The 27,821-nt window shown below is 43.5% G+C and overlaps 2 protein-coding genes across 3 annotated transcripts in view; one reads left to right on the top strand and one right to left on the bottom strand.

The window, feature by feature from the left end:
• The window catches only part of OIT3 (oncoprotein induced transcript 3), a 47,137-nt gene extending 45,218 nt beyond the window's left edge, over positions 1–1,919 (top strand). The window contains exons 8-9 of the mRNA XM_054982522.1: positions 1,453–1,552; positions 1,671–1,919. Of these exons, the coding sequence (XP_054838497.1) occupies positions 1,453–1,552; positions 1,671–1,847 (277 nt within the window). The 3' untranslated portion in view covers positions 1,848–1,919. The remainder of the gene's footprint in view (positions 1–1,452; positions 1,553–1,670) is intronic.
• Positions 1,920–3,760: 1,841 nt separating this feature from the next.
• PLA2G12B (phospholipase A2 group XIIB) lies at positions 3,761–26,120 on the bottom strand. Of its 2 annotated transcripts, none has more exons than XM_054982523.1 (4): positions 25,772–26,120; positions 12,105–12,193; positions 10,975–11,140; positions 3,761–4,649 (listed from the first exon to the last, which is right to left on the bottom strand). In XM_054982523.1, the coding sequence occupies exons 1-4, from the start codon at positions 26,004–26,006 to the stop codon at positions 4,531–4,533; spliced, it is 609 nt and encodes a 202-aa protein (XP_054838498.1). In that variant the 5' UTR covers positions 26,007–26,120; the 3' UTR covers positions 3,761–4,530. The 2 variants fall into 2 exon arrangements, with proteins under 2 accessions (XP_054838498.1, XP_054838499.1); XM_054982524.1 differs by having other exon boundaries at positions 12,117–12,193.
• Between the last annotated feature and the right edge of the window lie 1,701 nt (positions 26,121–27,821).

Below are 27,821 nucleotides of genomic sequence, written 5' to 3'. Positions count from 1 at the left end.
TGCCCAGTGAACACACCTACGCTCACTCCTAATTTGCTATTTATGCCCTGTCCATAAATTCAAGACACTCATATCCAGTGTAAGATAACAGTTGCCTGAGTTCTGTGACTTTTCCCTTCCCTCTATCTAGTACTATTATCTTTTAGAACATTCAAAGTCCAAATTCCTGCGAGCAGATAGTTGGAAAGAAATGTGCTGTTTTTTAATAATTCACCATGAAAACAGATGCTTCATTTTTCTCTTCAAAAGGATAAATTGCTGAAGCATTTGTAGCATTTGCCAACAAAATCCTCAGTTGTTGTTTGTGTCCTTCCTTAGTAGTCTCTTGAACTTAATAGATGGAACATGCTTGCAGCCCTCTGTCTAGTTCCTTCAAATTACTTCTAGTAGCTTCAATATCATTTTACTAAGCGGTTTGCAACTCACAGGCTCTGCTTGAGTTGATCTCCAAATAAAAACTCTGCAAAATTATGAATAATTTTTTTCTGGGTATTCCAAGCCCAGAAACCCCAGAGGTATATAAAAAAAAGGGACTTGAATCATTTGCAAGTGAGTTGAAGGTGATTTGAGAGAGGTTTTGGTTCATGTGGTATGCACAACATGTATTCCTTTTGCCTGTTGTCTCTGGTCAGATTTTGTAATTTTACAGAAACCTGCTAAACTTGCTTATCAGAGAAAAAATGGGATGTATTGCAGACACTTCACAAGCCACAATACTTTTTTCAATGCATCTTTGACACCCTGAAGAGACAACCCAGTTTTCATGTTTCAAACTAAGAAATATGAAAAAAGAACCCTCCAACCTAAACAATGACAAATGAAATTTCATTTCACAATAATTATATTTGAATAGTTAAGAGACAGGAGGGGACATTTTTCTGTGACATTCTAAGTGGTTTCTTCAGTTCTAAAATTCCAAAGAATATTTAGAAAAAAGACATTAGTATATGCTTAAGTCAGCCCTTCATATGTCTGTCTGCTGCGCAAAAAGGTGATGTGAGGATACCCCTGACTGTGCCATTCTGTGTCAGCAAACCCCACAGAGTCACTGAACTGGGTGGAAAAAAGGAGATGAGCTTTAAGCAGTGCTTTTTAAAAACAAAAAACCAAAGGAAGAGGCACAGGGACTCAGGATGTTCCCCACCTTGGGGGCCCAAGCCCAACAGCCGAAAGAGGTGCTGATATGTGGTGCCAGTACTGCATACCGGTGCATACCACCAGGAAAAAGCCCTGACTGTGTGCATTCTGACAACTCTTTGGGTTGCCTGGTGTTTCTGGCAATGCCCTTAGCCTCCCCTGCTCTCCCCCACTCCTTGAAGTATGCTGCGTTATGGGCGCAGATACTAATACTGTTATTAGGCAGGCTCCCTGCCCTCTTCTGGTGGGAATATGTTGGAATGTTGCCCCCATAGCTGTGAAAACCATTAACATTTTTTCCTCTGCTTATTTCAGTTGTGTATCTGATGATTCTGTGAAACAGTACACATCCAAGGACCATCTTGCCAAGCACTTCCAGGTTCCAGTCTTCAAATTTGTGGGTAAAGGCAACAAGGTGAGCAAAAAAACCAAAGCAGCTGCCCCTGAACACAAAATCATGCTGGGTTTTATGGGCAGCAGCTGTAGGGGTATGGTCACTGCAAGATTTCATATGCATCTCTTTCTGTATTCAGGAAGTGTTCCTGCACTGCCGTGTCCTTGTGTGCGGAGTAACGGACGAGGGGTCTCGTTGTGCCCAGGGCTGCCACCGGCGAATGCGCAGATGGGCTGAGACAGAAGAGGACGAAGCCAGTCACGTGGCTCACCGTATCCTGACAGGCGGCCCCATAAGGATTGACATGGAGGAGTAGATCTACCTTACGAACATACTGTCTCACTGATGTTTTCTCCTATGTATCTTTGATAACAAGTAGTAGTAGATATTGTGCAAGAACTGGTTTTTTTTTAATTGACAACTTATTACCTGCTTTACTGAGGCCAAATTAGATACAGGGTCTTTTCACGTGGAGCTTTTCCTGTGGTTTGGGGGCTGACCTGCAGCATTCCCACCCCAAACTTCCTCATGTTCTTGTTTTCCATGTGTTGTATTTATGTGGTTTCTTTGTCATTCCTCCATGCTTTCTCAAATTGGATCAGAGGTGCTTTGAGAAGGCACAGAAGAAATTAGGTGGAAAACATGGAAATGGGAAGCAAAAGCATGAGGAAGCTCTGAGACAAAAATGTCACCAGTTGGCACCCAAACCACAAGGGAACCTCTATGTGAAAAGACCCATAATGTGCATCTAAATGCTTCTTGAAAAATAGCATTGAATCTTTGTAGCACCCTTAATAGACACAGCTGATGCACAGGACCAAAATGGTGTTGATGTGCTAGAAATTGTTTACATAAATGACACCTGAAACATTCGGATAATCCAGTCAAGTTCTACCCTCAAAAAGCTATACTGACATGGGATAAAAGTGGGGAGGGGGATACCTGCTGCCCTGACCCAATAATTTCCAAGTGGCACGTTTGATCTTTCCAAAGCACTGAAATCAATGTAAGGTTTATTCTTTTCCTTGGAGTGGATGAAGGGGCATTGAACCAGACTTGTTAGACATATGTTCAGATCATAAGTCATCATGTCCTGGAAAATCTCCCAAATTAGAAGTGAATTAGTGGCACAGAAACTTGCAATCTGACATACATTGTGAGTCTTCACAACACCAGATTAACCCACAAAAATCCAAACATCACCTTGTGCTAACTTCATCCTGCAAAAGATTTGACTTACCACCATTCCAGTGAAGTTGAGAAAAATAACTCAAGTTTAACTGTCACTATTTCTCCTTGCGTAAATTGTATGGATTTCACCAGTGTTGAATTTGGTTATCTTTATCTACGCTGCTCAAAGAACTTGCGCCAGAACTGTTTAAATACCATTTGCATTGTGGTCCCTAGCATCGCTTCCTTACTCTTCCTCCCTCTTGTATTGGCTGGGATTATCCAGCACTTAAGGGGACCACACTCTGAGGAGTTGCTTCTGAGAGTTGTTGGCATCAGGATTTGAGGAATCTGCTATGTGCATCAATCTGATATCACCTGCGTGAAAAAAGCCCATGGAAATAGGTGTTGAGAGATTGGTTACAGTGCTGAAAACTACGTATTTCAGATTGAGAAATGTATATTGATGTAAGTCCTCTGAATTGTGATGTTGCTGATCAGAGCTAATCTTGTGGCCTCCTTTTTGTTCTATTGCTCATTAGTTTGCTTAGCTGTGGCCTTGGAAGGGGATCACGCACAATGGTTGTGAGAGATTAAAAATACAATAGCACGAGAGGGCAACTAGGGACCTAGCAAACTCACAAGGAAAAAGAAAGACGTGCTTTTGCTTATGGGAGCACAGAAAAGAATCGAGTCCAACACTCCCAGGTACTTATCATCTAAATGGCTGGGAACATATAAAATGTTACTGCAATACAAAAGCAGCCTCAAGATTTTCAGATAATCAGTAGTCAGGTAACAGAGATTTGCAGCAGGTTCTGTTTCAGAATGGAATTCCATTATTTTTTAGGTAAGAGGATAATAGGCAAAATGTCTGCAGACCTTGAGATCTGGATGAGTAACTTTTTGATACAAATGATTTGGAGGGGTATAAGAGTTATACCTTGGAAGAAGGATTATCAGAATCTATATACCTGTGTAACTCCTCAAGCTGTAAAATAACAGTAACTCTATATAGCTAGAACAGAGCATCCAAAATGTTTCCAGCAACCTCTGGAGTTGTTTTGAATTATATATGTTATTTAATAAAAGTAGTTTTTACGGCCACCTGCATTACAAACTTTTCTTCCCCTCCATTTCCCATTTGTTTCTTTTCCTCCCTCTTTCTTAGCTGATATATCTGTTGTCTCTTTTATAGTGGAGTAAGACCTTCATGGGAATAAAGTGAATGGCAATTCCGAAAACCAACATGGATTATGGTACTTTTGTTCTTTCCCTCTTTTTGCCCAGGTGAACTCCCTCAGCCAATGGGCTCCTGAGCATCTGTGATCCAGGGCTGATAATACCATTTTTCTCTTGTAGTGCAGGGTTAGAAGAAGTAAGGAAAACATGAGTGGTTTGGTTGGCACCTCTTGAAAAGCTGTAGTGGCATTATTGTCTTGTGATGGTAGGAGGTCTGATGCACACATATTTGCTACAGAAATTGTCTCTGGTCACACTGTGGTCTCTTTATCCATTCTCATATTTGAAATGTTTACCCTTTTCATAGAGCCCTTTTCATAGAGGGCTGCCATGAAGTCTATATGCGCTGGGGAGGAGATGGAAGTTATCAGACAGCACTGAAATACCTATCAGCCCACAGTAGCATCCAGCTCAGCATCCTTTTCTCAATCAATCCTGCCCTACAAAATGCAATTAATGCATTTGCTGGCTGCAGTGATCTGCATCCCTAACCATGTGTTTATCAAATTTGCCCATGTTCAGGCTCTTCAGAGCAAGAGACACATGAAGCCAGTGCCATCAATGCCAGGCAACTTAGGGGACTCATTTCACAATTCTTCTCGTTCCTCCTCATTACAAATGCAGGCACTTCTCTGGCTGTTCATGAAGGGGCGGCAGCCCAGAGTCCAGACAGTGTTGAATACTGTATCAGCTACTGACTCACACGCTGTAGCAAAAGGAAAAGGAGTGTTAGCATATTTTTTCTATGTTCTGCTTGTCTTTCTAGAGACAAGGTTGTCCCCAATCTTTTTGATCCTGTGGGAACCTTTGGAATTCTGACACAGGGTGGTGCAGCCAACCCCCAAATGGCTGGCACCTAGGGTTGCCAGGCCCAACCTAGCAACGAGTGGGAGATCGTGTGGGGCAGGGACATGGGTGGCAGTCACAAATGGTACAACCATAGAATTTTCATGATTCCAAGAGATGAATGACATCACTTCTGGGTTTTTCTGGAAGTGATGTCACATCATTACTGACAGCCACTCCCCATGTCCCTGCTCCACCCAGTCTTCCACTACTGTATTGTGTGTGTTTTAAAGTCAATGGCTTGTTTTTATTATTGTTATGTGGGTATGTTACTGTTTTTAGGATTTTATCATTTTAACACTGTTTGCTGGCTCAAGCATGTCTTTGGAGAGGTGGCATAGAAAATTTCTAAATATATCAATTGACAAGCATATGTTTGCACATCATGCGTGTGCGAGAGAGAAAGCAGCTCATTAGCTGAGAAAGGTTATTCTTTTATTCCCCACACATCAAATGTAGCCTTGACATCCCAGAAACAAGATTTCTTGCTTCATCTCTTCAAAGAATTCCTAGGATACATCCAAGGATAAATGGTAAAGAAAAAAAACTATATGTTACGAGTATTTGGGGTGCCTTATAATAGCTGTAAAAAAGAGCCCCGTGGCACAGAGTGGTAAGCTGCAATACTGCAGCCCAAGCTCTGCTCACGACCTGAGTTCGATCCCTGCGGAAGCTGGGTTCAGGTAGCTGGTTCAAGGTCGACTCAGCCTGCCATCCTTCCGAGGTCGGTAAAATGAGTACCCAGTTTCCTGGGGGGTAAAGTGTAGATGACTGGGGAAGGCAATAGCAAACCACACCGTAAAAAGTCTGCCAAGAAAATGTTGTGATGTGACGTCCCCCCCATGGGTCAGTAATGACTCGGTGCTTGCACAGGGGACTGACTACCTTTACCTTATAATAGCTGTAGGAATGTGACTGATACAGAGCAAAGACATACCCATTTTTGAAACGGGGAGTGCTACTGTTACATGGCTAGTGTACAAGCATTTATTGTAATAGGAACTCAGGGTACGGAGCCAGGAAGCTGGACTGAGAGATCAGTTGAGTCATTGTCACACATGGCCTGAAACACAAGGAGAGGATTGCCCTTTCTGTCAGCACCTCCACCCATGCACCCAGATGATAAAGAAACGGTTTCTTTGTGTTAAAAGTATTGTCATTTTATGTTAAGTATCATTCATCAGTCATGCAAGTTTGGCCATACACTCAGCAATAGTTTCAGACACAGGGTATTTTAAATATTAGTATTACTGTTGCATTAAAGATAAATGCAAATATACATAATGTGAGTGCTGAGACCAGTGCAGAAATGCACTTGATACAGTTTGCTCAGATCTTTGGTCTCCTGTCCGGAATTGAGCTTTGGGGAAATTGGTTCTGTGTGTTTGAAGCAGAGACTCGCGGTGCCACCTCCTCTCCCCCAGCCATAGTTTCCCCACTTTAAAAAAAAATGGTTGTGGCAAATTGGTTGTGGCACATTTAATTCAATAAACATTTCTGAGGCACTTTAAAAATAAAAAAGTAGACAATCTGAAGAATGTGGAAAGAGGTAAGCTGGATGCCCGAATTGCAGGTTAAATCGCTGTTTGCCTTGCTAAGGCAAAGGAAGCCAGGTGTGAAAAATGTGCTGCAACTTCAGTTGTCATGGGACATGTGTACAATATTTCATGGCAGCTCATTGGTCTTATCCCAGGAACCGCACAGCTCAATTTCCCCTCTCCTACTGAGTGATGATGGGCTTGTGACTAATCTCCTTAAACCTTCTGCCCTTGGTAAAGCCGGGGGTGGGGGGGAGCTTTCTCCGTTGTGCTTTAGCCCTGCCTGCAATGATCCATGAAGAGCAGCCCCCCCTTCCTATTCCTTCCTTTTGCACTTCCCCACCAATATTTATAACCATCAGGACATTTATTGAATATTAGAAGGCATCTGGGAAAGGGGTTGAGGAAATGATGATGAACTATATAGTGCCATTAATCTGCATGGCACTTAGAGGAAGAGAGGCCATTCCCTACCTGCGAACACTTAAAGAAGACAACCCCGAAAAAAGTAATCAGATTAAACGGAAGGAAAGTGGGACGCTGAAGCTGCATTCAGGCAATGTAATAATGAGCCGAACTGGATCAAACTTTGGTTAGTTGTGACATCCAAATGTAAACATTCCAACGGGCATTAGAAAAATACATACAAAAGCAGCTAATTAAAATTTTGAGCAATTAGATGAATAAAATAACCTATCAGATTAGCAGAATCAAGGGAACTTCCAGCTGTCTTCTGGAGAGGCAAACAATAAACTAGGGTTTACATACAAACTTGGATTTGCTACTAACATTTCATCATCTATGCATTTTTGTTGAGCAAAACCACAGTTAAACCAAAACACGTTTTTGGTGATACCTGTATGTATCCTGAGAAACGCCACTGATGGGTTTCTTTCAAAAAGGGATCTGCTAGACAACCTAATATAATAATAATAATAACATCAGATTTATATACTGCCCTTCAGGTCAACTTAATGCCACGCTCAGAGCAGTTTACAAAGTGTGTTATTATTATACTCACAGCAGTTACCCTGTGAGATGCGTGGGGCTGAGAGAGCTCTGAGAGAGCTGTGACTGACCCAAGGTCACCCAGCTGGCATATAACAGGGTATCTAGAGGAAAATGGGTGAGAATTAAGGATGGGTTTCATTTTTTTTAAGTTTAAAATAAGTGTAAGTATTTCACCCACACAACTGGGTGGAAAACTAGAGGCAGTTTTAAATCGTAGAGATTTAAAAACCAGATGACAACATTTAAAAATCTCAGACTGGATATTTTCAGAATCTGATTTGCTATTTAACTACCATGAATTAACATTATCATGACCTCTGCTCATGGCAGCTGGAGGGATAATTCCACTGGTGAAAGGGAGGTATTGCCACGCCACCCACCCAGGTAGTTGTGGGGACAGAAGATTTATTTGTGAGCAGGTTTATTTTTCAAAAAGTGTGAAAGTGATGACGTCAACCTCCTAGCAAACACTTTCAAAATGTTCCACCAAAGGCTTTGTTGGCTCTCATTCTGAAAAACACATGTGGGTGTGAGCGAAGAAACGGCAACATTCTCAGGGCCAAGCTACAAGTGATGAATGACACTTGAATGGCAAGTGAACAGACTCACGTGTATTCCTCCCTGTTCGCTTGTGCTCCACGAATGACACTTGAACGGCAAATGAACAGACACACGAGTATTCCTCCCTGTTCACTTGTGCTCCACTTGCATGTAGTGATCAAGTGGAGCGCAAGTGAACAGGGAGGAATACATGTGTGTCTGTTCACTTGCCGTTCAAGTGTCATTCGTCACTTGTAGCTTGGCCCTCATTGGTATTCACTTGATGTTCATGCAAAATCTGTGCCTGTTAGGTTTGTTTACTGCTATACATTTGTTTGTTTTAAAAACATATTCCTCCGCATGAATATACACTCTATGCTTTAAACAGGCCACACTCCGGAGTGTTACTTTATGCATACCCCCAAACAATTATTTGTTTATTTAGATATTTCTACCCTTTGTTTCTCCAAAGCAACTTGCAATATCAATTTCTGCTCTTACATGTTATCCTCACAATCACCACCTTGTGAGGCTGGGAGTAGCTGGTCCAAAGTCAGCCAGTGAGTCAGCCAGTCCAAAGTCCATGCAGAACGGGGATTTGAAAATGGGTCTCCAAGATCTTAGGGCCAAGCTACAAGTGACAAATGACACTTGAATGGCAAGTGGATTAAGTGAAGGGCAAGTGAACAGGGAGAAATACACTTGCCGTTCAAGTGTCATTCGTCACTTGTAGCTTGGCCCTGAGTCTGACACTCTAACAACTATACCACAATCTGTCCCCTGTGGATTTTTTTTTCTTTGAACAGAAGCCTTACATGGAATACAACAGTGTGTGTATATGTGCAGTATAATGTGTATTGTGTATATGTTGGTAGGGAGAAAGTTGCAGGTGCCTGCTATTTAAAGGCACAAATCAAAAGCTCTACAGAGCATATGGAGAAAGTGAACATTTATTTGCCTTATTATATTGCTAGCCTTGGTAAATGCGGGGGGTGGAATGCAGTTAACTGTGGTATACTTTTTCACATATCCATCATATGTTAGCCATGCTGACCCCCGGCTGTACAATAGACCGTCTGTACAATAGACAACCTGATGCAATCACCTCAGGTAGCAGATTTGGAAGGGCAGCAATTTCCCATCTTGCCTGCGACCATCTTTCTGTTAACCTGCCAGCTAGCCCGGCTGCTTGCCACCTGCCCAACTGCTGCTCACATCTAATTCTGCTTACTTCTTTGCTCTCCTAGACCTCTGTAAGAATAGTGGGGCAAGCCATACATGCCCGGTCTAGAAGTCCTTCTTCTTGCCAGAGTTCTGTCACCCAGGCAACCAAAATGGTGGCCAAATTCAAGTGAGAGTAAGTCATCTCAGGAGAGTTCATGAAGCCACGCTATTCTTACAAAGGTCTGGGATAGTGAAGCAGTAAGAAGGTGAGGGGGGAATGACTTTGAGCTGCTGCTGTTGGAAATGTGTACAGAGAAGGCAGAAGAGACAGAATACCTGCACGGGACAGCGGGTCTGACAGTTAGATAGATGGCAGAGCGGGATCCTTTCCTCCTCTCTTCAGTCCTTCCTGCATGTCTCCAAATTGGTATTCTTACACTACTTCCTGCTTCCTGGTTCTTCCCGGAAATCCCTCCTCCCTTTTTATTGAGGTAGTTAGTATCTATTCTGTTTCACTTCTTTCTGCTGTACTTGTAGTTCCTGAATAAACTCTCTTCATTCACTCCTTAATCAGACTCAAGATCATTCCTAACATATACCAGAGCCTACATAAACTGCCCTGAACCCTCTTCTTTACAGGTGGCCGAATCTTTGCTTGCCCTTCTGAATTTCTGCAACAATAGCCATTGCAAATAATAGTAGACTGAGCACTGAGAAGACAGCCCTTGATGCTAGTTAACTGGTCCCCAGTGATACTATCCTAGTACAAAACTTGGCAGAAACCAGCCTTTTCTCCCCTGTTATAAGAAGCAGAGACAGAAATGTAGTCATTACAAAGGGTCTTGGGGAATGGATGAGCAACTTGATTCAGATGCTTTTAAAGTATAAACCACCCAGGCCTGTTGCTATTGTCTGTCTTCTCTCTTTCCACTAGATTGTGTACAATTATAAGTACTAAAATCTACACATGTTTGATCATCCTAATGAGACAGGAAGCCAATGATGGGAGACACCATTTGAGGGAATTTGCAAAAAAGTCTGCATCTACAGCACTGAAGTGTGAATTTTTCCATTTATCTTCATTGTTACTCTTGGAAAGTAAATTAGCAACTCCTTAGCCATCTAATTGCCATAGGCTGAACCTAAGTGGTATGCAGGCAAAAGAAGCTGAACCCCGCTGCATATTTCAAAGGAACATGTTGTGTGTGAGATGCCTATTAAAGTAAGCTTTTTCTTAAATAACAATATTTTAAAAGAATTTTTTTTAAAAAAAATCAAGCTCCTTTATCTTCACCAGGTTTGCTTTCTTTAAAAGGAGTGTGTTGGCATCATTTCCTAAAAGGAGGGAAGTTCAAAGGAGTGTTTCTTGGGTTAATTTCCTATAGGGAACAAGAGCACTAAGATGTATGGATTCCTCATGAAGATCTATATTAGTGAAAGCCTGTGAGAGAAATATTTGACCCAACTTAGTTGCAGCTCCCAACTACCCCAAACTGTAGAACTTTTTGGAAAGTGAATAACATTTTTGTTCACATAAAACAAATAAGCCGCAGTTTGTGATATGTTTTCTGTATTTAATAATATAGGATTGGTCTGCTTCCATACTGGAATTTTTCCCAACAAAGAGAGCAGGATGGCCCCTCAGTAGGGGATGCAGAGAGCTGTAAGGGGAGGTGGGAACAGTCCATTCTGTGAGCACTGCTCTGATTACAATATTTGGAAACCAATGCATAATCTGTGTTAGCGCTGTCTAACAAAGATCAGCCAATAGATTTGGAAAAGAATAATTTGGCTGATCTCAAGACATGACATCTGTACTGAGCCATAAGTAGCTGGTCCTAGAGAGTATCCCTGCCACCAACACTTAGAAAGTTGGCCATACCCGCCTGTACGTATTTACCTGTGTATTATCTGCTTGAATGGAAAACTCACCTTCCACTTTGGAGACGAAGCCAAGGCTGCGCTTGAGGTCAGAGCAAATGGCATGCAGACACCAGCGGAACTTGGCATCGCAGCGATATTTATTGGCACCGCAAGTGTCGTAACAGACATCCAGCTGATTGCAGCATTTGGTCATGGCTGGGATGCCCAGATCCAGCTGTACAGAGGAAGCAAAGGGAAGATGGACTTTTGACCAGAACAGGCATGCATCTTCAGCTCTGTATCCTAAATGCTGCACACAAAATTCCATTCTGGAAGTGCTGGCTGCAACATAGGAAGTTGGTCAAATAGCCAATTATTGCTCCTTAGCCTGGCAGTAGATCTCTAAGGATTCAGGCAAGGGTCTTTCCCAGATCCCTTAACTAGCCAAATTCTAGAGGAGACTGGCCACATAAGCCAGCTGCAGCCAAAATGACAAAAAGGTCTTGTGTCACTTTAAAGGCTAGGGAAATGCATGGGAGCATAAGCTATTGTGAGCCACAGCCCACTTCATCAGATGCATAACAAGTTCCGTTAAGATACATATACAAACCACATGCAAACTCCCCCCTCCAAAGGAACAAATGGTAGGAGAGGATTGTTATTACAAAGAGAGGTTGGAAAGTACAATTTTTCACATGTCAGATGTCTCGTGTAAAGTTACTCATGGCAATGAGTGCACAGCAGGGAATCATCCACTGTTGTGTGGAAGAGCCCTAGGAGAACTGCTCACTTTCAGCTGAGCTCATTGGTACTTTGTATCCTGCATCCCTTGAATGCAATTCTCATCAAGAGGATTTATGTGTTGGCTGCAATTGCCACCAACAGTTGGGAGCTGAATGCTCTGGTGACTTGCCAATCAAATAGTAAATGAAATGGACAGCCTTCTGATGATACATTGCCTTTGACTTGCCATTCGTGGCCAGCTGCCACCTCTGGCACATCCATGCAGACAGCTTGCACATAATAGTATGGCAAGAGTGGCTGTCAAGGCAGACATTGACTGCTCCACTCTCCCCTTCCAAAAGCCAGAGGACAAAAAGAACCTGGCAACTGGCCACAAATGCAAGGGCTGATTTCTTACTGGTTTGTTTGGGTTAGTAAATTATTTCATCAGGATAGTGGATGTTAGCAGTACATACACTTTCGGGTACCTTGAGACCCAGGAAATAGGAACTGCAACCATTGGGCTCTGGAGCTTTGTAATCAGGTCTGGGCATTGGTGCCTTTCCTGTAACACAAGCAAAAGAAGAAAAAAAGTAACGTGAATATTTTAACATGGAGACAATAAAATTGTACAAAGCCCTTTAAGCAGTTGCTGAAAAACAAGTGAGAACACTGTTTGGTTGGACTGTGGTTTCCCAAAGAGCAAGAAAGATTAATTTGGCTGGACGTCCTCATAAATATGAATAAAAGCCATGCCCACAAGATCACACCCTTGTTCTCTGTCTTAGGGGTTTCCCGCTCATATGACTTACTCCTGCTTTTCTTAGCAGTCACTCCGCTAGCATCAGAATTACATGGAACGTGGGTGTTCTGCACATCTCCCCTCCCTCCACATTTTACCAATTGCTATGCCAGTTTATTTTCTCACAGATGTGCCTTAAATATCAGGATTTTTCAGTGAAGGTGCTGTCATCATCAGTGACATCACAGCATCAACCCCCTCTTTTTCTGTTATTTTTTGTTATGCACGTGCTATATCAATACATTGACATACCACTAGAAGAAGGCTAAGCATGCACATGTGTGAGAATTACCATATTGTCCCTGTAGAAAAATGCCCTCCGCTCAAAGGTTCTCCCCCTAATATTTGGACATTTGGGGCTACATGCTGATTTTTAAAAGTTTGTCTTTTGACCAACGGTAGGCAAACAGAAAGGAGCCAATTGCTCCCCCATCTAGTCAGTTGCTTTCAAGCCAACGACACAATGTTCAGTCTTGTAAATGTCTCTAGCAGGCTAAGAACAATAAAGCGAGGCCACCACGGGGCTGCTTTGTGGCAGTACCCACCAGAATTGAAAGTGAAAATGAATACTGCCCCCTAAACCCATAAAATATCAAAGACTCATGAAAAAGAAACAAAGTAAATGAGAGACACTGGATATAAGGCAGAGGCATGTCTCATAGAGATGTATCACTTTCGGGAAGCAGTTTTTTAAAAATAAAAACAGAAGACTTGCTTGAAGGCAAGAGGAGGAATCCTTCTTTCTGTGGGGAGGTCAGGGCATATCAAGAAATCCAAGCACAAAGGCAAAGAGGAAGCCTGAGTGGCCAGAAAGAACAATGAGTGCTTCGGTGCCCTCTGAAACTGCAAGGAAGCAAATGGCTGCAGCAAAAAAATGTTCAGGGCAGAGAAAGAAACAGCATCAACTGCTGCAGGCATAGAGGAAGAGCAATGGTGCTCCTGTCCCTTGTTATAGCAAAAATAGAGCTATATCTCTATCAGGAAAGTGTTTTTTTAAACATAATACCTGAAATTATGCCAACACAAAGTATAAAAACTCCTCCTTAGCAAGGCAAGGCACAGGGTGCGGATGTCCCACAGCCATGGTCCAGTCAGTGGAAAGTGGGTGGGAAGTGTTAGGATCCAATAAAAGTGCAGAAAACATTACATATGTGAAGAAATGCTACTCAAACCTGAGTTTTAGGGGAAAAAATTGGGGTAAAAGTGGCCCCAGAAAAAACAGGAAAAGCAAGGCAAAAACTGATGGTTCAAGAGAACATGTGGAAGACGGGATAAACCAGTATGAGGCCAAAACTGATATGATAACATTGTGAAGAAAACCTCTTTATTACTCTGGACGGGAAGTTCGGAACTGAAATAATCAGACATGATTTTAAATCTACCATTCATGTTTTGAATGCATAAATCTGAGATCTAAAATTTGAAAACCTATTTTGAAGGCGGGTCTCCTACCCTCCTACCCTCAAATCTGAGCCCTTTAGAGGTGTTAAGGCAGGATGGATGGGGGAGCTACTAGGACACAGCTCAGAGGGTTGGCAACTGCTGCTTGAAAAGTTTGGGAAGATTCGAGGGCAGTGCCTGGAGAACAGAGTTTGGGGAGGGGAGGGAGGTTAGTGGGCACGTGGTGCTGTAGATTCCACCCTCCAAAACTCTCATTTCCTCCAGAGGAGGAGATCTCTGTTGATCACGTTTTTTTCAGACATTACATATGAAATTCCAGAAGCAGTCATGTATCAAATATCAAATACCATGTTATAATGAGAACTCAAAGAACTGAGCCCAGCCACTCGTGAAGAAAATCAACAAGTTTTACTTACATATAAACAATTTAGGCCTAGAGTATGATTTCATGAGGCATGGAAGGATTCAGTGAGAGGCGGGGGGAGAACTTGCTTAGCATCCAAGCCATAAAATACAACATATTTGCAGAAAGAAATGACATTCTACACTCACTGGTGGGAACAAAAGGTCAAAGAACATTTTATTTTTTGCTTGGCCACTGTAGCTTTTGAGAACTCTGGTGAAGTACTGCATGAATGGAAAGCCAGGAGAGGGGAAATTCCAGTGACTGTTAGAAATTGACTTTATTATTTGGATTAAAACAGCTAATTGCCTCATGTTAATAAAACTAGCTTTCATCCCTATTTGTGAAGCAGAGACATTTTAAAATGAAACTATACAGCTAGTAGGATATGCGCTGAAACTCAGAGATCAGTCATCTAATTTTTGATAGGGTTGTGTCAATAGGTTAAGCTTTTGTCAATTATTTGTGAAATGGAGTTTCTTTATCATGGATTCTGGATAGTCTTTTCCAGGGCTTTTTTTCAGTTGGAATGTGGTGGAACAGAGTTCTGGAACCTTTTGAAAACGGTCACATGGCTGGTGGCCCCGCCCCCTGATCTCCAGACAGAGGGGAGTTTAGATTGCCCTCCGCACAGCAACGCAGAGGGCAATCTAAACTCCCCTCTGTCTGGAGATCAGGGGGCGGGGCCACCAGCCATGTGACCATTTTCTCCAACGGCAACCCACTGAGTTCCACCACCTCTTTTCCCAGAAAAAAAGCCCTGGTCTTTTCTAGTTGAGATTCAAATCCTACCAAGGAAAGACTAGCAATCAGGACAAAATGTTTATTAAGAAACAAAGAACATCATCTCAAGGCAGAGTTCATTTCCTTGCATATCTTTCATCAATGAAGCATGCACTTGGATCAATATGTGACTCTCCTTAGAACTTCAGCGCACTTTCGTTAATATAAAAAATCGTTTTCAGATGAATAAAGTTAAAAATAGAAGAGGGGAGACATTCTGCTAGAATTACTAAGCCACATCCTGGAACCCCTGAGAACATCTTGGGAGCAAGGACAGGTGTGCTGGAATCATACCAGTGTGCAATGTCACTTCCAGCAAAAACTGGACTTGGCATCATTACACTGGGGGGGTGCTCTAGGTTATACCATAGAGATTTTGCCAAATCCTAGAGTGCCCTCCAACTTCACTTAAAAAAAATTATAGAAATTTTATTTAAAAGAAAAGGTATGAAAATAGATTGTGTATAATAAAAGATCACACAAACACTTCATTTGAAATTGAATTGAGACTTATACACGCTTATATAAACAGTACATTTGGAATTAGTTTAAGATTTATCCAAGCAGTGTTTTTAAAATTACATTGAACTAATAGAAAATACATTCAAAATTTGTCATAACTAAATGTAGTTGTATAATGGCTCTCCCCCCTCCCCCCGGTTACTTATATTTATACTATCAGCTTTTTTGATTAACCATTTCCCTAATTTTTAGCTTCTTATCTTTATACTAAGTTACCTTAATTAATGTCAATTTCTGCCTAAGTAAAAGAAATCCTTCCATTTTTCCAAAAATGCGACTATTGGTCTATTATGTAGATAAGTTGATTTGGCCATTGATGCATAGTCATAAATCTTATCTATCCACTCTAACACATCAGGACATATATCTGTTTTCCATTTTGCTGCGTATAATACTCTTGCTGCTGTCATCCAGATGTTCTCAACCAAGAAGTGATATGAAGGCAGACTCCTGCTTTTGCATGTGGAACTCCTTTGCTAGCAACTGCCACAGCTGGTAACATTTATAGCATCTAAATGGGGAGACCTGACTTTGCAGACCTCCAGAATCTGCTTCCCCATGTTTATGTGTCAGATGATCATTTCCCCCATCCCTTCCCAAGCCTCTTTTTTGGTTACCATTTTATCTCATGCCTCCCTAACCTTGTTGAGCCCATGTGCACTTTGGTATTTTGAGAGAAGGCAGAGGACAGGATCACAAGATGGCTGCCACAGGAGAGAAATTCTTTGCTTTGGAGAAAAGAGGTTTGGTTTCAGTTTCCCAAGAAAGAGGCAGGTGAAGCCCAGAGCCACTTGAAGATATTTTCCCACTTGGCTTCTAAACTTGAGCACTTGGGGGGGGGGGCAGAGTTTCCACACCATGTACTGTTTCCAGGTTTTCTTTTCCAGACATGCTATACTCCAACTTTTTTTGAAAAGAATATGGCCCAAGCATGTTAATACGCCACGTGGAAAGAATAGTGTGCATTAGATGTGGGCATGGACCAAAAAACAGACCAAAATTTGACATGGACTGGCCCAGTTCAGCGTTCATGAACAGGCGGGTCATGGGATGTGCATTTTTCACAACAACTTTTGGGCCAGTCCATTGGTCCGTAAATCCAGACATCCTGGTGCTGAGCAATCAATTTCCTAGGCAACATAGTGGAGTTACCTGCAGACCTTCTGCTGCCTTTGGAACACACCAATCTTAGCCCTGAAAACCTTGATCGGCAGCTCCAGCTGCCAACCAGAAAGCTCCCATTATTCTCTACGAGAGCAAGCAGTATATACAACACCCATCACTGAGCCATGGTTTCACTTTCCGGCCAGCAGTTACTGAGGGAGGAACTGCTTGTTGAGGGAGTTTTTATGGATTGCGTGAGAGGGAGGCTTGGGACTTGTGCTGCAGCAAGGCTCTGGGAGCAAGCTTATTGGGTTTCCTTGGCTGAGGGCTCACTCTTCTGTTTAATTTTATTTCCCTTTCAATTCTTATTTGCTTGTGGGGTGGTGGGCTAGCATAGGGCTTTCCCCAACCCAGTCTCAGAGCTGCAGTAAGACTCTGGCTACAAGCTTATTGGGCTCCTTGAGGGCTCACTCTTCTGTTTCATTCCCCCCCCTTTTTCTTCTTATTTGATTGTGGGCTAGGGCTCTTCCCCAACCCAGTCTCAGGGCTGCAGTCAGGCTCTGGAACTAAGCTTATTGGTCTCCTTGAGGGCTCACTCTTCTGTTTCATTACCCCCCCCCATTTCAATTCTTATTTGATTATGTGGTGTTGGGCTAGGGCTCGGACCTCCGAAATGCAATCCTGGCCAAACTTGGAGGGTGGCTGGAGGAGAGCCTGCTGAAGACTCGCTGTGAGTTTGGCATCTTTAAGTGTGAAGGGAGCGGTCCTAGGGCCCCCAGAAGTGATGGACCACGGACCAATGAACCAGTCCACGAACAGGGGCAGATCCATGAAAAGTTCTGTGGTTTCTTCCTGGTCCGTGCCCATGTCTAGGGTACACTTTCCTGCCCTACAAAGGCACCATTTTCCTGCTATCATCCCTTCATGAGTGCCATTTTTCCAACATTTCCCCACCTCTTCATTACTGGAGAGCTTTGTGAGGACTGTTTCTAAAAAATGGTAACTGATGCTATATGCTATATACTATGATGCTATAACAGTCTATTTTGATTTTAATAGAGTTGTAGCAGAAGTGCACAATGAGGCAAAGAAACATCGCAGGAATTCACTGCACAACCAGTATTTTCTTTTCTTTTTTTAAATTAAAAATTTTATCAAAGCAAAGAAATTAAAGTAAAGTAAGTACATAATATCAAAGTTATACAGATTCTAAATTAGACAGTAAATTGAATGTTATACAACCGGTATTTTCTAATGCCACTGTGCACTGATATTTCTGTATATGAGGTAAAGGAAATGAAAGGCACAAAGGGAGCGCTATGCAGAGGGAGTGTTATAGGGCATGTTTGAAGAAAAGAACAAAAAGAGGGCGATGAATCACCACAGCAACCGTGGCAACCACACCCCCAACAACGAATACAAAGTCGCTTTAGAACACATGCAGAAAGGAGAAGTTGAGGGTGGTGGATGAAAGTACGTAGAAAACTGTCATGTGTGGAAGCTCCATCACTAATGCATATGCTTCTGCATTTGCAACACCGCTGAAAACAACATGGAAAATCCTTGTCATGTTTAAGCAACTATAACAAAGTCTGTGTCGATAACCAAGTTAAGGGCACATAATGTGTGACATGCCTGCCTGGGGTGAGCTCAGGGCTTTGCTAGCTAGTCAGCTAGTAGGGACCTGAAATTCTTTTCTGTTGCAGTCGAAACTGCTCATATTTTATTCCCAAGAAGCAAGTGGACACCAGGATCACTAGTGTGCTGGTTTAATTACAAAGCATTTTCTTTAAAGTAAAGCTTGATTCTGATGAATTTACCTTCTACATGGAGTGAGAGAGTGGAATTGAACCCAGCTCATGCTGTTTATCTCCCAGGCCTGTGCAAGAGCATTACATTCGCACAGGACTGTCATCCAAAAATTACAGTGCACATAGACTAACACCTGACAATGGATATCCTTTATAATATCTTGATATCTACTGCATGACTTAAGCCTATGGGCTTTTTTTAAAAAATACAAGTGAGGTAGCCAAGAATGGATTACTACTTGCAACAGGCAGGTGACTACAATCTGCTTCTTACCCACATATGGTGCATGCTTGCATCAGAACCAGCCCCAAGACATGAACAGGGAAATGCAGCAGTAAGGTAGCCCTCAATATCTCACTGAATTTCCTAACAGCCTCGGACTCTGACGGGCTGTGCTCCCAGCCCACTTTCACCTCATCTTTCAAAAGTACGTTTGTCTGCTGGTAGAACAAGCCTCTCCTCTTATTACAAGGGAATTTATCTCCCCCTGCTACATTTCTGCTGGCTCCTAGCCACTGAAAGAGCAGCCATTTTTCTTGCGATCACAAGCTTTTTGACAGGCAAGGCTAATCAGTCACACAGAAAGAGTGTTTGGTCTTTGATATAAGAAACCTCTGAACCAGTAAGCAAGTTCTCTCCCAGACAGGAAGTTACTACAGGGAATTATTTATCAAGTGGTAACTCGTATCAGTATTCATTCAAGACAGACAGTGTGGTGTAGTGATTGGAATGTCAGAGTAGGATCCAGTAGATCCAAGTTTGAAATCCCTACTCTGCTACAGAAGCTTGGTGGGTGTCGTTGGGCCAGTCACAGTCTCAACCCAACCCAGGGCCGGATCGAGGGGGGCAGGGGGAGGTAGTCTGCCCCTGGTGCCACCAAAGAGGGGGTGCTGGGCACAGCTGCCAGCTGCTGGGAGTGCGCCGGTGGCAGTGCGGGCGGCTGAGCGGCCACTCGCACCATTCGCCTGACCAGCAGGACAGGGAGTGCATGGCAAGCTGGCCGCCCTCTCAGCTGGGCAGGCGAATGGTATGGAGGGCTGGGAGGCCGCCCGCGCCATTCGCCTGCCCCGCAGGACAGGGAGTGCACGGCAATCTGGCTGCCCCCTCAGCCAGGCAGGCGAGTGGCGCGGGCGGCCTCCCAGCCTCCGGTGCTGCCGCCACTCCGCTGGCGGCATGTCCGCCCTGCGTGATGACGTCACAAAGTGACGTCACAGCTGCCAGTATAAATGAAGTAAAATAAAATATGGTGTCCTATCAAGTGGTGAGAAGACTTTTTCCTGGGTTTCTGGTCTGGTGTTGATGTCTAAAAGAATTTGCCTCACAGCTTGATATGATAACTCAGATCGCTTAGCCAGTTTGGATCTAATCCATTTGTTTTTTCCGTTAACATGAGTGTTAACCCTCATTCTTTGCAATGAGGGCCTGCAGGCTCTTTAGGGCAGCTGTTTTTGCACTTAACAGCACCAAAATCACATGGAACACAATCCTCGTTCCAAATCATCCACCCACCGAGTTTGAGCACATGCAAAACAATGGGGTTCAGTGTTTATGGACCCCAAAGAATGCTTGGGGAAAGGCGTCAAGGCAAGTGTTGGGCAGCTGCACATGCACACACTGTTCTTCTCAAGGATGGAGGTTAAGGAAATTACTCTTTATTGGCGCTTAACCGAAAATGCATCATTACCAACCATTAGTCCATTCTCCTAATAAAAAAAACCATTGATCCAACAAGGTTCTACTCAAACGCAAAATTAATGTTATCTTTCACTTATTGCCCGCTACACCAATGATTCTTTCTCCTTTCTAAAACAGTGAGATGGGGAGCAGGGGTGGGTTCCTTTGGTTTTCTTAATGGGATGTTTCTCTATTTTTTACCAATAAAAGTGGGAGACTGGGCACGTTGCCCAAGTCTCTCTTTTCTGACTAAAACGATTAACCCTGAGAGTCTCTCTACACAAGACATCTTACACGGAACGCACAAGTGTAGGGAGACGCAATGTTAGTTGGGAAGTGTAGTTTAAAAAGACAGAGCCGGCAGAGATCACTCCTCAGAGGGTTAGTTAATTTCATCTTTGCCTCAGGGAAGGGGAGGTAAAATTGACAGAGCCTTCCAGAGGCAAAAGTGAAATTAACAAATCCTCTGAGGAGCAATCTCTGCTGTCTTTTTAAACTACCCTTGTAGAGAGGTGAAATTGACAGAGCCTTCAGGGAAATTAACAAACTCTCAGGAGCGATCACCGCCAGCTCTGACTTTTTAAACTACGCTTCCTGGCTGACATTGTATTTCCTTGCACTTGCGCGTCCCTGTGTAAGATGTCTTGTGTAGAGAAACTCTGAGCTGAACAATGAAGGAGAAGAAGTGAAATTGAAGCCGAAGCTACAGCCGAAGTCACAGACCATGAGCCTTTGCTGAATAACATGAGCCTTTGTGGCAGACAGACAGCTTTTCTGACTGCCTGTATGAAAACAAATTGTGTTGGAAGTTTATGTTGCACTTTTCCTAATGTGTACCTCCCTGTCTTGCACCCAGCACAACCGGAGCCCCAAGATGACAAGGATGAGAACAAGTAGCTCTCCTTAGGGAGAAGTGGCCCTGCCTTGCAGGCAGACAGTGACATTGACAGCAGTGGCTCCACCACTCCTATAGGAAGTGGGGCAGATTCCCTTGGGATTGAACTGTCAGTAGACAGGACCCTATGGGAATCTGATCTCTCCTGGGCTGAACTGCGTTGTTAGGGTACCATAGTACCACCTAGCAGACCCGTTTGGTTCAAAGTGAGTCCTCCGAAGGACAACTTCACAGGAAAAGCAATGAAAAAGGGCTCCAGTGCACACTCTTACAAGTAAGACAGACAGACACACCTATCTGTAAACTACTCAGACCTAAAGCTTAAGCTGCCACCGCCCCCATGCACTCCAGCTCAACACAGGAATTGGATTCAACTGTGGCGGTCAAACCCAAACTATGCACCCAATCTGTCTTTCAGTGTCTGGCCTGCTGGGCAACATAAGATGTTAGTCCAAGGCCCACGCACAAACACACACATACACATAACACTAGACTGTGGTTGCATGCTTATTCTTCCTCCTAAACCAGGAAATCCATCAGCAAAACCATCCTCCTTATGGCAAGCATGCAACTCAACAATACTATAAAATCTCCCCCTTGCATGCCCACAGATCACTCAGTATTGCTTCTCCAGGTACAAATGTTAATCAGATGGAAGAGTAGCATGGACTTTGGCCTAGGCCATGCTGCCATTACCCCCTTGAATGGCACAATATCTGATTTCTTCCATTCTACAAACACGTGAGGATTGGGAATAATTCAGACCCTCCCCTCCCCGGTGTTGGAGCAGCATGGCCTCATCTGCTCGACCCATTGGGGGAGTTGGGCTCCAGCTCTTCAGGGGATCTGGCAGACAACACAGTGGAGAGCAGTGGGCCAGGTGGCCCTCCAGCCTCCTCTCACTCCTATGAGGAGAGTGTTGTGGTGGCAGACGGGCCAGTTGATTTGAACTGGGGGAGGAGAGTTGTGGGGGAATTCCTTTCCCTCCTCCTGAGCTTTCCCTAACTTAAACCCTCCCCTTTTCCAAAAAGAAAAGAAATAAAAAGGGAAAGTAACTGGGGGTGGGGGGAGTAGACATACCTGAAAGCGAAGGCTCCAGCTTGTGGGCTCCAGACCACATTGTCAACTGCAGATTCATCAGGAACAAGGAGGGATCATGCCGAGTCAACTATGTCAATTGCCTTTATAGGTTCTTCTTTTCCTCTACTCTGAAGTCGATAGACGGGGAGGGGGCTGAGCTGCTAAGACTTGATCGGCATGGAGACCATGCTGTTGCCCTAGTAGCAACTAAAAAAATGCACCAAGGTGCACCTTCTGTCCAATGGAGTTAAATTAAAGGAATGTGTTCGAAGCCAGCGGGTGCGGAAAGGTCATGCTATTAGGAACCGATTGGCAAGCACTAAAGAGACAATGCCATAGCCCAGGCAGTGCTGACAAAAGAGACACACTCATGCACACACTCTCCCTTCCTGTCAACAGATTGCCCGAGTAGCAGCAGAAAATGATGCAGTCAGGTACACTGCACACTGCACACATTCCCCCTTCGCCTCAATGGAGTTAATAATGTAAGGGCTCTTTCCCATGGGATCCAATTGGTGCATGCTGCTGAGGGAAAAAACAAGACGATGCCAACCCAGTACCTGCCTGTCTGCTGCCACCACCACAGCTGCCGCACAGTAAAAAGCAAAATGAAACACACAAACCTTTCAGTGGGAAGGTGCCATTATAATTCGGTTTCCCAAATTGCCACTTTTAACTAAACAAAACAGTCAATTCTAGATGTATTCCTGGCTCTTTTGTTTCATTTTGCACAACCCTAATATTCACCCTCTGATTCAGACCCTTACAGGTTTCATCTACGGATGCTACAGAATGCCTAAAGTGGTTGGATAGACTTCAAATAGGGGATTAATGTACCATTTTAAAGTAATCCCTTCATAAAAATAGCTTCCATCCTGAAGAAAACTGGCATAGCAGGGATAAAAGTGCTAGTTTTCTCTGTGCAGGAAGGATTCTTTTTAAACATGGGGAGCATCTAAAAATAACATCCCCCAGCTGTTATCTTGTGGAACAGCCTATTGCATCATGTCTACTACCTCATTCTACTGTGTATGAAGATCTAGCCAGCACAAGGGGCAGAATGGCGGTTGGAGGGGCTACATTAATGTCCAATAGCTTACGAGACTGCTGAAGACCTTGCAGTATAGTTAGAAGCTCTTCCAGTTGCCACATTCACTGTCAGCATTCCAGGGATATGTGAGGAACAAGGTGACCTGGCCCCTGTGTCAGTACCAAGGGCCATGCCATACAAAGTTTACCCATAACCCACACTTCTGCTGGCAAATGTCCTATCACCTTTAGATTGCTCTTTATTCTAAGAAGCTACACACTGTTCACCTGTGCCTAATTATACAAGCAGATATAGACAATCCTGGCTCTCTGCCGAATGTGTTTGTATAATATAGCTCAAACAGGAGTCCAGTGGCACCTGAGATGCTAACAAAATTTATTCCAACATAAGCTTTTGTGCCTCAGAGCTCACAGTGAATGGGGCTCCCTTTGTAACATGAACTCCCCACATCCATCTTTCTGTCATTTGTGACTTTGGCTATAAATATACCTCCTAGGGATGTTATCTCCTTACATGTGGTGAAGTGAGCTCTGATTCATGAAAGCTCATGCTGGAATACATTTTGTTAGTTCTTAAGGACTAACTGGGCTTCTTTTTCATTTTGATGCAACACCTCCGGATGTATAATAGAGATGGTTTCCATACACAGGTTTGCTTCATTGATTTTTTTTTGTTACATGCTTTAAAAGTCAACACGTGAATTAGCTCTGAATGACATGTAATAGTTTGTATTTGTGGTAATAAAAATTTAAGTTTGTGAGTGTTTGAAAGCTGCAAAGCTGTTGGAACTTGCAAAAGAGAGTCAAGGCAAATAACCAGCAACCAATCTGAAAATGAGCAAAAAGCTGATTAATGGCTCCTTGGGAATCCATTAGTATCAATTTCAGGAATTAATTGACCGTCTGAAGCATCATGAAAACAAAATGCATAGTCATAAGTCTGAAAAAAAAATGGAGAAAATATTTGGGGCCTAAAGAATTTGCTGCATTTCCTTTCTTTCACAGTCTCATCCAGGTCAAATAGTAAACACAGCAAGAAAGGGTTAATGGCTACAATTTAGTTATTTATCCAGGGAGCTGCTGAATGTCTTTGCTCCGCTGATTAAGAGGCCAGCACGACCAGGTTATATCTCTGGAGGGTTTCAGAAGGGAATTCTGTGAATCAGTCCCTCTTTCCCTAAATAAATAATCAGAGATCATAGTACCAACTTTGTTCATCGAAAACTGTGTGCCTGAGTCATTATCCAGAGATAGGACCTCTCTCTCTCTGTAAAATCTGCCCCCCTTCTGTTATGTATATACATCTAATGGATGTGTGCATCGTGCCTCTGAGAAAGTGACTTTTGACTAATGATATCTTATGCTAGAATAAACTTTCAATCTCCATTGGACTCCTGCTTGGTTAAACTATATGTGCAACCCCCGAATTGCTGCCATTGGTTTCATTCAGGCTGGGCCTCCTGAAATTGCAGAGTGCATTGGAAGCAGAGATGGCCTAACCACAGAGACAGGCCAGACAGATTTCCGGAGTACCAACATTCCAGGAGGGCCGACATCAGTGTTGCTGGGGAGGGGGAGCCTTTGTTTGCAATTTGGGAGGAGGAACAATTTGGTAGCTCATTGGCTGGATGATGCTCCTGCACTGCTGGTGTCTTTGTATCGCCCCATCCTTATCTATTTAATCAATGGGTTAAGTTGACCGTTTCCTTGTTGTTGTTGTTACATGAGCCAGATGATGTCTTTAGGTTTTATGTATAATCTTTATGATTATCAGGGCTCATTTTGAGGGGGAATGCACAGGAACACAGTTCTGGCAGTTCCCCAAAGAGGTCACATGTCAGGTGACCCCTGCCCACCTGACTCTTGACCATTTTGGGCCCATTTTGGCCTGGATTGGGGCCAAAACGGCCTGGATCGGGCCTCTGACGGGTGGTGGATCACTCTCCCGCTCATTAGTGGCCTGATTCTGACCATTTTGGGCCCTTTTTCAGCCATTTTCAGCCCCCTTTTGCCATTTTGGGCCCAATTTCGGCCCTGAATGGCCAGGATTGGGTCCAAAACAGCCAGAATAAGTGGTGTCAGGATGTGTGGCATATGTAAATCAGTTATACTAATGACACACTTCCGGTGATGGCAAGAGCTTTGGCATATGCTAATGAGTTATGCTAATGAGTTCCTCCAGCTCTTTTTCTACAAAATGACCCCTGATGGTTATTGATGGCTGTAGTAGTGGATGATTGTAGAGGTATGGTTTAGATTATTGTATTATTGTAGTTTATGTCTTATGTGTTTGAGTTTATTCATTGAAATAAAAATTAATAATAAAAAAAGTTGAACATTTCCATTTTGGTGCTCAGCTGAGCTTTGCAAACTGAATTTGGGACCCACGTGGTGTGCCCAAAAGGTAGATTTAACCACTGTGTATCGAAATGAGTATTTAAAACATTAGTTATTGATCAGTAGTACTTAGTCCAGAATAACTACCTCACATAGTATCAATTTTCATTTAAAGCTCACATCATAAGACACAAGAGAGAAGGAGTAACATTTTGGTTTACCTGAGGAGCTTCAATCATATGAGCTGGCCCTGACTGAAAGGAAAAGTAGATGAGCTTACCGTATCTACACCGATATTGGCAGACTCCATTTTTTCCTCCTAGCAGCTCCAAGAAGGAATCGAAATAACTATTCACTGCTTCGAAGCCATCCCGGATGGCCCCTATTCCCCAATCAGAAGAGCCTTCCTCTGGCGGGACCACTGGATGAACGGTGTTTTCTTGTGGTGTCCCTTCAAAGCATTTGGCTACTGTCAAGGCCAAGCACAGAAACAATGTCCTGGCTATTGACTTCATCCTGAAATTAGACCGAACAAATCCGGGCCTTGAGAATGTCAAGGTAAGAAGAGCTGCAGAGAGAGACTGAGAGGACAATAAGGACAGAGCTATTTTGAATGCAAGGCATGTTTACACCCCTCTCTGGACTTTACACACTGCTTTGGTAACAGGATGAGGTCACCGCCATTAGGGAGGACAAAGTTCAGACACTTTGGTCCATGCAGACTCAGAGAGCTGAGATTGTTGCCCAATCTGAAAGGGTGGTTTATTTGTTCCCAGGCCAGCATGACTCCTAGGTGGATGCTGAGAGCAGTAGAACACCAGGGCTCGGGGCTAATCGAAACGATGCTCTGAGGGAAATACAATTCTCCTCCATTCCCAAACCTGGCCTGTGTGTCCCATCTCTCCACCTGACTTTTCCAGGTGGAGAGATCAGTAGTACTTAGTTAAGAAAGAGTTATTGATTTGAGGAGAGGTCCTCTGCCTCCTGGTGGTGTCTGGAAAGAAGAAGCTGTGTTGTTTTTAAAATGACTGCTAGAGGTCTCGCAGTTACAGCCTGTAGGACCAAGTTGTAAAATGTAAATAAACCTGTTGGGCTCCTTATAGGAGTGGGAAACTGGGGGTCTGGTGACATGAGGGGGTGGCCATCAGCAGTGGTGTGACATCACTTCCAGGAAACCCAGAAGTGATGTCACACCTTTCCAAGAATAATCAGAAACCAGTGTTGCTATCTCTGGCTTAGGAAATTCCTGGATATTTGGGGCATGGAACCTGGAGAAGGCAGGGTTTGAGGGGGCGGGGTACCTCAGTAGGGTGTAAGGCTATAGAGTTCACCCTCCAAAGGAAAAGTTTTCTCCAAGGGAACTAAGCCCTTTCACACTCTTTTAAGATTAGCCAGTGATATTTATGCTCCAGTAACTCTAATGTAGCTGCAATGTGTGTGTGTGTGGGGGGTGTCATGGCAGGCCCTAGGGAGATACCATGTGTCCTGTGGTCCATTAAAAAAAAAGCCAACTCTGATCATGCCTCTCAGGTATTCTCAGATGTTGGCTGGGATATAGGCTTGCCAGGTCTCCTGCTATAGGAGATCTCCCAACAAAACTCAATTTTGTCTGCTGGTACCTGAAAGGCCAGTGGGGAAAAATGGTGGCAAATTGGAAAACATACACCAGCATTGTGCCAATGAGCAATATCACTTCTGGAGAAAACTACAGAGTTGTTTTTTTTTTACAAATCTTAGATGATGTCGTTTCCAGTTTTTGCCAGAAGTAAAGTCAGCATGCCAGCATGATGTCAGTGTGCCAGTCTTTGCCTTCACCAGTAGTTACCAGCTGCATGCAGCCTGGCAATCTTACTGTGATAGTATAAACTATCTCCCAAAAGTCAGGCTGGGCAAGAAAAGGCATAAATCCCTATCCTCCTATGCCAAATCTTCTGCATGATTAATACAATTGTGACTGCTTATATCTTAAGGACTATCTACTCCTATATGACCCTCCTCAAACACTGCAGTCACCCTCAGAAGCTCGACTTCAGGTACTCTTGCCATCTGAAGCAAAGTGGGTGGCAATTACGGTTGCCAGCCAGCAGGTGAGCCCTAGATTGCTCTCCAGGCTACAGAGATTGCTTCCCCTGGAGAAAATGGCCTCCATGGCATTATGCCCCAGTGAAGTCCCTCCCCTCCCTAAACCCTCCCTCCCCAAGTTCCACCCCCCAAATTTCCAGGAATTTCCCAAACCAGAGTTGGCAACACTAGTGGAAACCTGAGAAAGGGCCTTCTCAGTTGTGGCACCACAATTATGGAAATTCTTCCCCATGGAGAGTCATCTGTCT

This window comes from Eublepharis macularius, chromosome 6 (genome assembly GCF_028583425.1).
Source record: "Eublepharis macularius isolate TG4126 chromosome 6, MPM_Emac_v1.0, whole genome shotgun sequence".
Classification (NCBI taxonomy): domain Eukaryota; kingdom Metazoa; phylum Chordata; class Lepidosauria; order Squamata; family Eublepharidae; genus Eublepharis; species Eublepharis macularius.
This window is presented reverse-complemented; position numbering and strand designations above follow the sequence as displayed.

Excerpts from the sequence above, each read along its gene's own strand:
- PLA2G12B (XM_054982523.1), bottom strand. The coding sequence starts at position 26,006 with ATGAAGTCAATAGCCAGGACATTGTTTCTGTGCTTGGCCTTGACAGTA. Across the intron at positions 12,194-25,771 it reads CCAATATCGGTGTAGATACG|GAAAGGCACCAATGCCCAGA; the intron begins GTAAGCTCATCT and ends CTTGTGTTACAG. Across the intron at positions 4,650-10,974 it reads CTTCGTCTCCAAAGTGGAAG|CGTGTGAGTCAGTAGCTGAT; the intron begins GTGAGTTTTCCA and ends CTTTTGCTACAG.